General features: G+C 42.8%; 1 protein-coding gene across 1 annotated transcript in view; it reads right to left on the bottom strand.

Annotated features, from left to right (window-relative positions):
* Positions 1-240: 240 nt before the first annotated feature.
* PCBD2 (pterin-4 alpha-carbinolamine dehydratase/dimerization cofactor of hepatocyte nuclear factor 1 alpha (TCF1) 2) overlaps positions 241-10,823 on the bottom strand; it is a gene marked incomplete at its 5' end in the record, with an annotated part of 20,513 nt that continues 9,930 nt past the window's right edge. Inside the window, 2 exons of the mRNA XM_009697467.1 lie at positions 241-336; positions 1,839-1,919. Coding sequence (XP_009695769.1) covers positions 241-336; positions 1,839-1,919 — 177 coding nt within the window. The remainder of the gene's footprint in view (positions 337-1,838; positions 1,920-10,823) is intronic.

Here is a 10,823-nt window from a genome sequence, read left to right on the forward strand (position 1 = left end):
AAAGGATTGTTCAAAATTTATTTGCTGCTGGTTTATCTGCTACATCCTCATGTAGAGCCAGCAATGGCAAAGGACAAGCACAGGCATCCAGAGGGGTCTCAAGACTAAAGTCTTAAAGGCCAACAAAGCTAAGCCACTCTTTATACAAAATACTTTGTCTCAGGGGTTTTGTGAAACCAGGGTTACAAGGAATGAGGGATACCACTTAAACACAAAATGTATAACCATTTTATATCTTGGCTACACCGAGGCAGCAGCTTTGTCAATAAACTGAGCCAGCTTCACATCTCTCTTGGTCAGACCACTGCAGTCGTGGGAAATCAGAGTTATCTGGACCTGTCAAAAAAGAAAAGAAAGGAGTTATAAAGCCATTTTGATCTCTGCCACATAGGCTGAGGAGCAATTCATCAGGAATGCTGCATGTCTCTGTAGCAAACTGGTTTTACACGATGCTCCCGGCAAGCAGCGAGCTGGACGCTCACTGCTCACGTAAACCAGAAGACGTTGTAGGTGAGGAGGCTTAACGGAGCCTGAAGTCTAACCAAAGCGAGCCCCTTTGCAGAATAAAACAGGCTGTGCATTCTTGGGTTTCATCCAAGAAGAGGTGTCCGATTAAATAACTCATTCTTTACACTTAAATTCCACGGACTGGTTTCATGAAGAACCTGGGCCAGTGACCAAGCTGCCAACAGCCGAGTCAGGGGCTCACGCGTTTTGTTAAAAACCAGCACCCTGAAGGCGAAAAAATAGTGAAGCTTGTTGCAGCTTAATTTCAAAATGAAAAACAAACGGACTGGTGCATTTTGCTATGACGCAGCTGCCTGCACGGGTTTGTTTAGACTAAGCCAGATGACAAGTTGGGCGTTACTTTGTCTCGCCTTTGACTGAGATTTTTGGGAAGAGAGAGGAGGAAAAAAAAAGATAAATTATGAATATTCTGAAAAGTCAAGAAAATCTTGAAGAGTAGGGGATCAGGACTTTGTCCGGTGATCATTTAATGTCCCCTTAAACAGGGTGACCTAAAGGGCTGATGAGGAGGAGCCCGTGCTGGGACATCTCTGTTTTGGGGGAGAGGTGGGGATGTCCTGCTCGGGGGGTGGTGGTTCCCAACCGCAGGCTGCTTGTCCACATGTCCTTTTAGTGTATTTTTAGCAGGATTGCCATATATTTGCCAAATGCTAAAACAAACAACTCGATACGATGCAATGAGAAGTATTAGAAAATAAAAATAAAGGGAGAGCAATAATTTCCCCCTTCACACAGCACCTTTCATTCCAGGGCTGCAGTATACCTTGTAACCCTTGTAAATATGAGACCACCATCAGTTAGGTAATATTATAAACAAATTTTATAAGCTGCTATGTTGAGACATAGGAGCCTACAATTTTTAAAAAATCAAACCTAAATTGAGACTGCCAGGCTCCCATTTAGGTACCTACACATCGACGGTCTGCTACCCTACACCGCTGGGCTCCTGACTTGTTACACAGAAAGGAGTGAGAGTTGGTGAGTCGTTTCAAAACAGTAATTTATTCAGGTTGGCTAAACAGGAGTTTAAAGGCTTCTATTTTATTTTTAGATCTCAGCCAGGGAGGTGAAGCAACAGGTCCAAACCACGCAGCTGGTAGCAATCCCAAAGAGCTTGATTCTTGATTCATCCCAACTACAAATATCTCAGCATCTCTTGAAAATCTCAAATCTCTTTATAAAGACACAACCTCTTTCCATTCCCCAGCTCCTCCTTGTATATAAGCTACAAAAAAAGGCAGAGAGAATGGGCCAGTGGTTTGGTCTCCTTAACTCACCATGCCCGTAACTAGGGCTGGTGAACACATTACCTTGCTGTAGACGTTAAACCATTCCGGGTGGTGATTCATCTTCTCTGCTTGTAGAGCAACGCGCGTCATAAATCCGAAAGCCTAAGGAGAGAAAGAACAAAAAGGAAAATACTCCTCCACCCGCCAAGACTGGCAGCGGATCTGCAAGATTCACTCCAAAATCTCAAAAACTCCCAGAGATGCTCTAGATTGCTGCACCTCGGGTTTGTGTGTGTTAACGAGGGGGATTCCACCTTCTCATGCCACCGATGCGTTTCCTGAGACTGCCGAAATCATCCCTTCAGACCCCGGTAAATCACTCTGCTCAATGTTAACTTACTCCAGGTTTCAAAGCCATTGCATCAGAGCAATGATTTTCCCTTTGGCATCCAACAGGGATTTTAAAAGTCCATCTCAAACCCCTCATCCCTTACTGCATCTTAGAAACATGCCATTTCTAATTAAACATCATGCCACAGTATTACTGATACCACTTCCAGAAACACATCCCTTCGTGTAACTATTTTGTTATTTATTTTACCAGGGGGAGAAAGGCAGCAGGTGGGTTTGCCCCTCTGCTTTATGAGAAAATATTTTCCCTTAAAATGAGTTGAAATAGGTTTCCCAATCCTCTGCCCCTATATTCTGCACGGCACGCTCCCCAAGGACGCAGGTTTTATCACAGGCTCAAGAAGAAAACAATAGCAGGCCCTTGCCAAAATACTTAGGAGCAAATCACTGCGTTATGAAGAAAATTAGAGTGTCCATGTAAATCAAGAACGCAATTACACAGCGGGGCCCGAAGGGCCTCGGTGCGTGGGCAGGACGCCTCTAAGTCAGCGGGCTTTGTTCATACCGAGCTCCATCCATCGGGGTTCAGGACCTGAATTAACATGCAAAGCTAAAGTAACATCCACGTTATAGTCTGGTTCGTATTATACTACAACGAGCTCAACAAAACCCTACCTGATTTAGGTAGGTTTTTAGTGCTAATTTATGGAAGAGAATGTATATAGCCCGCATTCCACCAAGCGATGGCCATTTCAAACAAACATGTGGTCAATGAATAACATATAATGGTTGATAATAGTTTCAAGTCTTTTTTCCTCTCACAAATTACAAAAACCTTTAAGTAAAAAAAGGATTGGTGCCTGGATGAAGTATGACTTTGTTAGTCGCTTCGCCAGTCAAATGAATGCAAACGTTATAATCAGAGAAAATCATTCCAATGAGGTTTGTCATTTGGAAATCACCAAACTGTCAGCAATTAAAAAGCTTTTTTCTTTGACCTAAGAGCATTCCAAAATTCAGGAAAATCTAACTTGCCTTGAAGCTCTCGCTCGGTTTAGTTTTACTTCCAGTCAATAATTACTTTTAAAAATTTGCAAATGTTTCAGCAGCACGCTTTGAAGCGGAAAGCTGCAAGTTGTGCATTAGATGTTAGCAATGATTTGGAAAACTTCTGCATTAATAGAGCAGAACGATATTTGGTTTAATTTAGAGTGCCCACGGGCTTAGTAGGAATGCTATTTCCAACTGAGTGATCTATACACAGAAATGTCCCCACAAGTTTAAAACGGCAATGCAACTGTAACTAGAGTGCCTTTGTACAAACAGACAGCAACGGAAAAAAACAGATTAAATTTATGAAAACCCCTACCAGGTTCATGTATGCTCTACGAGCGTCTGTCTGTCCATCCCAGGAGCTCACCCACCTATGTCTACACACAGGTTACACCACACAAACACAATTCACTGACTGCATGATCATAAATCACCGCTCCAACAGAAGGCAGACAGAGCGACCTACGCGAGCAAACGAGTCTACTAAATTAACCTGCTCTGCAGACCTTCCTTCACGCTTTGTGACGATAAATCCTCCCGATCGGTGGACTACCAAATCCCCTCAATCAGTGGACCACCAAACCCTCCCAATCAGTGGACCACCAAACCTCCCCAATCAGTGGACCACCAAATCTTCACTGGTCAGTGGACCACCAAACCCTCCCAATCAGTGGACCACCAAACCTCCCCAATCAGTGGACCACCACAGCAACCCACCGCCTCTTCCCCACAGGCAGTAAAAAGTCTCCAGATGGATAAAATGGACATCAGTCTTAAAAGTGTTCATCTTCTCGAAGAGTGCTCAACTTGGGGCTGTCCGAGCCATGAAAAGGAATCAATTCTGGCGCACAGGACCCTCCCCACGATGGGTCCTGCTGCTCCTTGCTCCAGCTGCCCACGACCGTCCCAGCCGGGGCAGTCCGGTGTCACGGCCAAGGACGAAGCACACACACCCATGATGCACGTCCGCCTTCGGGCATGCCCTGCTCTGCTCAGAGACGTTCTCCCTCATTGCACGTTACCCAAAGCGACTTACTTCTTGCATTTTAGTTTATTTTAATTACCCACAAAAAGTATCTCCTGCTAAGAAAATGAGCTACGGTTCTACCCAGCAATTTCACCAGTGCAATCTCCATTAAGGTTCTAAATACTTCCTTTGCTAATTAAATGAATTGGAACGCTATTGTTTATGAATCACCTTTATATTTGTAGAGCCGTAACCTTTCTTTGGGGAAAATACAATTGGCTCTGGAAGGAAAAGATATTTAGGTTTGATTAGATATGAAAACACTATTACATAAAATCAGTTTGGACATTTCTTCACGTCTTGAAACTTGATCGGTAATTTGGTCTAATTGGTGATCAAGGAAACTATCTTGTGATCAATTAAAGTAATTACCACATTCCGGCAACACAACCAACCTTAATTTGAGTAGGAGTCTGCACTTCTTCAACTTTAATTAAAAATAATGAAAATTATTATGCAGTCTGCAGAGCAAGATCATTGTCAAGACTGCACTGGTGGGCAGAGTTTATCAGACCATCACACATTTCTTGATGAAAGTGGGACAAGTACTTTACTCACGACACTAAGACCCAACACAGCCCTGGCTTTCCCTATATTAATAACACAGATCTGCAGCCCCTCAGGCACTAACAAGAACTTTTTCAGATTTTTCCTTCAAAAATAAAAAGAGAGAAGAAAGAAAGGATTTCTGCACTTTCTAGAAGCCATAAAGAAATATTAAAAGAGGCTTTGACGTATTAAATATTACATAGTATTCTGGCATTTCAGTAACAGGTATAGTAGGCAGACATTTTAAACCTAATCTTTTTTGGATATTTGGGCTAAAACAACATCCAGACATAGAGGTTACTCTAAATAACACATCGTGTCACCCAAGTGATGTCAGACTGCAGAGTCCCTGCAAGAGAAGCAGCCAGGAGTGATGCCATCCTGCACAGACAAGGAGATGCCTTGGGTGTGCCAGTACATCTCTTCCCTTCACATCTTTTAAGACCATGAAAGAAGGAATTAAAAACTAATCGTGTTTCAGTCATAACATCACTTCTAAAACGTTTTTTAAATAGTAGCAGCCATAGTATGCCTCCATGAAACAAAAAACAGGGCTACTCTTAGAAGAACAAGTTAACCTAATAAAGTGAAAAAAAAAACCAAACGAAACAAACTTTAAAAAATCCAGCTATCACATAATGTTTCCGGACCGGTCAAACCGCTTTTGAAAGTGAGAGAATACACTATCACAAAATAAGACTTCATGCGACTTTTGTTGCCTGAGAAGGGGAAAAGCAGGGCCAGACACTTTGGTGTCAGAAGCGGGAGGAAAGATGAAATTCCATCTGCCCCTCTGCACCGCACAACGCTGCACGGCTCCGGCAGAGCCGCCGGATCCCGGAGCTAATCTGCTATTATTCTTCCTTTCACACTTCTTAAGCAAGGAATCAATTCATCTTAATACTTTTTAAACATGCTGCTTTTGTACAATGCCTGCCAACATTATCTTGACGAGTTATACATCAAGGGAACACAGGTCGGTATGTCGTGCTAATACATCACCCACCCACGAGTCCTCGGCGCTGAATTATCCCAGCGCATCTCCAGAACAAAGCAGCTGACAGTACTTGACTCAAGAGTGGAGATATTCAAGAAAAACAGCTGAAAGGCTCAACAATACAACCATACACACTTTTTATTTATTTGTTTTAAAATGCGTATGCTATGAAGTGCATACCCAGGCTCCTTAAACCCTTTGGACGCTCAGCCAAGGAAACCATATGCTAATCACAAGTACGTTAAGGTTTCTGCCTCCCATCTGTTATTATGACACTGGAGGTAGCATTAACCTTGACCTCCCGCAGCGCGAGGGCTACCTGTCTTCCCTTCCCCACCCACCCGGGCTGCATTTGTATCAGTTCTCAGTCAATAATGAATAAATGAATAAATAAAACAAGTTACAGTGACACTGTCACACAGGAGATGACTACGTCTCACCCATTTGCTTTCCATTCCCCCGAGTCAGAAACACCCAGTATACGGCACGTGTTCTCCTTAGCAGTTTGACACTTACAACAACAATAAACTCAATTCATTAAGGTTCACTTCCAAACTGCAGAAGCTTTCACATATCCAGCTGACGTTACTACCCAACAGTGAGCTACGGGCCAGCAGATAAAAGGAAAAAGCTCTTTAACGTTGAGCTATTGTAAGTTATGTTTAGCTAGTCATGAGGGTTTAACTTAATCTCATGACATTTTCTGTTATGCTCTCAAGAAAAATGGAGGGTTTGTTTTATTTTAATTCTATTTTCCTCCATTAAGAAAGACTTTCACCTTACAAATAGGCAAAAATAATCTCACAAGGCCACGTGCTTCATCGGAAAGTGATAACATGATTAAAACACACAAAAAAAGAGGAATCCACCTAGTATTTAGGAAGGTGATGGCAGCACAGGAGGACAGGTTCTCAAAACCACGTACCCGTTTTGGGCTTCTTCCCTGTTGGCATCATCAGCCTGCCTGAACCACCCCCAGGGACACTGCATCACGTGGCATTAGGTATTTTCCTCTTTTCTTCTTTTTTTTTTGGCCCTCTCTGGATTCATCCATGACATAAATCAGGCGAACACCTTCCCATTGCTTTTCCCCTTTTCAATATCATTCCAAGAACAGCGGGATGGTCCTTTAAGAACGCAACGAAATCATGCCCCAAGATGGAGCCAACCTCAGGTTATTCACATCCCCGTCTCTCCGGGGAGAGTGCGAGTCACGGAGAAGCCGGCTCCGGCGTTGTGCCCGCGCTTCCCTGCTCCCTCCATCCCGCCCCATCCAGGCACGGGCAGCCAGCAGGCTCTGAAGGTGAATGACACCTAACAAACCACTGGTAGATCATTTCTTTTTTTTCCTCTTCTTGAATAGCTTGAGCAGGAAAACACTGTGAATGCAGCCAACCTTCCCATTCCCCAGGCATCCCCTGGGATGGAGGAAAGCAGTACTGAAGGACACTAAGAAAGGGAAAGGATGGAAAAGGAACACTACGGATGTACTGGTACGTACTGAGACGCTTTTCTGTCTTCATAACAAAATGTGAAACTGCAAAAAAAACCCCACAACTACAATTTCCAACTGAATTGCCTACGCTTTTCTGCGTTTACAATATTATTTTAAACTCCAGAGCTGACTGCTCGCATCCCCCATACTTATCTGCACACATCATTTATACAAAAGTGAAATGCTGCTTTGGGCTCTAAAAAAAGTTACCTATTTATATTCACATTATAGCTGTAAACACTGCTCTCCATGTTAGAGCTGCAGCGGCGTATGTGAAAACCCTTACACCATGTTCTACAAAGAACGCCGTTTCTGTCTCCCAACACTTGTTTACAATTACGTCGGTGAAGAAACTAGCTCGCCAGCTCTATATCAAACATTTTTGACAGCAAAAGCACAAACACTGATCTATTCTAAGTAGTTTGCCACTCTATGTAATCTTGGAAAAGGCATTCTTGCCTTTGATTCTAAAAATGTTTATACTTCATACATTATGCAAATAGTTTTTATATATTAAGAAATAACGCAAGCAAAGCTCAAGTTAAATTAAATTCTTCAACAATAACCTTGCCAAAGCACTGATTTTCCTATTAAAAAAATTATTCCAATTTGTTGATCTTACATTGGATGAAACATACTGTAACAATCTTCATAATTTATGTCCTGTTGGGACACTATGATTTAAAGTAACATAATACAGACCAGCATCACCGCTAATCTAAACCACCTGACCAGATAAACAACAGTTTCCCCTTCTCTCTTCACTGAGGGTATTTCTGTTTATTGTCATACGATTTACCAATTTGAAGAACATGAAGAGTAAATGGAGGCAAAGAGGAGCGGAGCTCGGAGGCATGGCCTTTCCTCAGCGGGGCCGGTTCTCACACAGGTACCGGTACAATGTCAAGAGCCGCAGGAGATGACAGAAGGCAATTTCAGGAATGAAAAGAGCTGCTGGCGGCGGAGGGAAGCTGACACTCGCTCGGCACAATCCAGACCAGGTGCGGCACTGCCCGTGCCGCCGTCCTGATGATGCTCCAGATGCGGCTCTCCAAGGGAGCTCTGAGCCAAAAGCTTCACCTCCCACGCTCAGCGGGGACCTAAGCTATGCCACCACTTTGTCACAAAGCAGGTGCAAGCGCCATTTGCCCCATCGGAGATTCAACTGCTCTGAAAACCAAATCCGAATTTTCTGCTGAGGCCAAGGGACACGGATCAAATCAGGAAAAGGGACTGCGAGGAAGGCAGAGAGCACTGCCCTGCCGTTAAAGCCTTCTCCTCGCTTTGCTTCCCTCTTCCCCCTGTGCTCGCTAAGTGTCTGAAATACCCTCGCCTGCAATCTGCACAACAAACCTCAACTTTATCTTTTCTAAGCCTGTTTATACCGGGATGTTCCCAACTGCTGAATTTAGACCTATTTTTCTCTTATTGGTGATAATATGATCCAAAATGTTAGACCTATTACCTTCTTCCTCGTCACATCTTGACTTTTCCAGCAGCGTCGGTGCTGAGGATCATTTTTCCTATTCTCATTTTTATTACAGTAAGTGATTGCACCTGGATTTCATGAACAGAAAGTAGATAATATTCTGGGTGATTCGATGAACAGACTTCACACCAAAATTAATCACCTATTCCACCAAAAAGATTTATAGACTTGATGGAGTAGGAGTGAGAGAACACGGAGATGTCTTAAGGCAGCATAAAAACTTCTTTCTGGGAGTGATAAAAGTTTCAAGCCTAGACTCCACTGCCTCAATACAACCATATTACAAAATACATTCATTTGCTTATAGGTAGATAAAAATAATTATAGTTGCCCATAAAGACTACTGCAAAATAAGCAGACATCCTAAATCCCAACCAAGAACAACATCGCATGGTATTTGTGATATATCACTTCATACAGAGATATTTTTTTTTTCTTTTTTTTTCCCAGTTCCTGTTCCTTAGCACTCTAGGTAAACATAGAATCATAAATATTATTTTATGTAGATCTCTAAATTAGATTTTTGAGAAAAAGAAGGAAAATAATCCCAGGTTTCAGGACTGAACTAGAACATGGAAGAAATCCTCTGGCCAAGCAGTCATCTCAATGTGGCTCTCCACGTTCCAAGCTATTTTTGTGTGCTTTCTGCTCAAAAACAGAATATAAAGGTTGCACTTAGGAGGTTTACACCAAATAAAATAGCTATTTCAAGAAACATGACTTTTTAAAATGAGCTTTTTGCACCCTACCTAAAAACATTAAATAATACGGCGAAGCCCCCATTAACTGAGCACCTGCTAAAGCAATCAGTCACTTAAAATAATAAACTCTCTTGGCCGCGCAACTGCAAGAACAATGATAATTTTACTTGTTAAAGCAAATGTTTGGCCCAGCAAATCAAACCCCTGGCTGTACTGTAGTAAAGCCATCACACAAAGCACTATAAAAATAAGGCAGTAACACGGCGCAGTCAGTTCCCAGTGCCAGCCTTTTGAATTGAGGCACCCCAGCCCTCCGCTAAGGCACCCTGCTCTGCCCACCAATGCGCTTCGGGTGGCACGAGGATGCTGCCGCTCCGGCAATGAACCATCCTCGATCGCACGGCACCAGCTCACGACATGAACTTATTGTAAAACAGACCAAATAAGAATTAATTTAAGTGAATGCTCCACTTCAAAAACGTGCTCAAGTCCTTTGAACTTTATAGAGCTCAGGTACGGCGCAGAAGAACAGAGAAGTTCATTATCCCATCGCACCCCGTTTTAGATGGAACAGATCTGGCCGTAGCAGAACAAAATACTACTCTTTTCCCCAATGTTTCTTTTCACTCGTATGCGAAGGAATGATTTCATTCTGCAGACATGAAAGTGCAGTTCCCATGCCGTACATGCTGTATGGCAGCGGAGATTCGCCTCGGTCTTCTGGCCAAGCTTACACAATCTACCAGCTTAATACCCAAAACCTTCTCTGCCGAGTATCCAGGGCAATCATATCTTGCCTCTGGTAATCCCCTAAATCTCTGCCATTTATGAACCTAAGAAAACATCAAAGAGTGATAAGAAAGGCATTACTTTATGATGGATTAAGAGAAGCAGCGCCTGGTCTCGTGACCATTTCATCTTCCACTATCCTCCTGCCCACTACACTGTCAGCTTGTTTGGTTTGCTTTGGTTTTTTAAAGACAAGGTCAACAATTCAAACATGCGACAGAGAAATCACGATGGAGGTGTGAAGAATTTGGAGAGGTCTTCTGGTCACCCTCTTGGCCAAGCCGGAATCTAAAAAGACCTAAAGCTGTGAAATAAAGCAAACTAAGGAACATTGACTGCAGATCCAGTCGGGAAACCCTTTCACTCAACTGAGCTGCTGAAAGCATCCTACTAGCCCACTGTCACAGTAGGTCTTCATGTTTGGACATGTCTTATAGCAGAAGAGAGTAGATGATACATGGGGGCAGGAGACTTACCTGGGCCAACACTGGCAGGCTTTTAACTTATATTGCATGATAAAATTAAAATATTATTTTGCAGACAGACATTTCAAGTCTAGAAGTGACAGATCCTTCAAAAAAAAAAAAAAAAAAAAAGAGTAGGAGAGAGCAAAAA

The sequence above is a fragment of the Cariama cristata genome, unplaced genomic scaffold, assembly GCF_000690535.1.
Source record: "Cariama cristata isolate BGI_N322 unplaced genomic scaffold, ASM69053v1 scaffold20053, whole genome shotgun sequence".
NCBI lineage: Eukaryota > Metazoa > Chordata > Aves > Cariamiformes > Cariamidae > Cariama > Cariama cristata.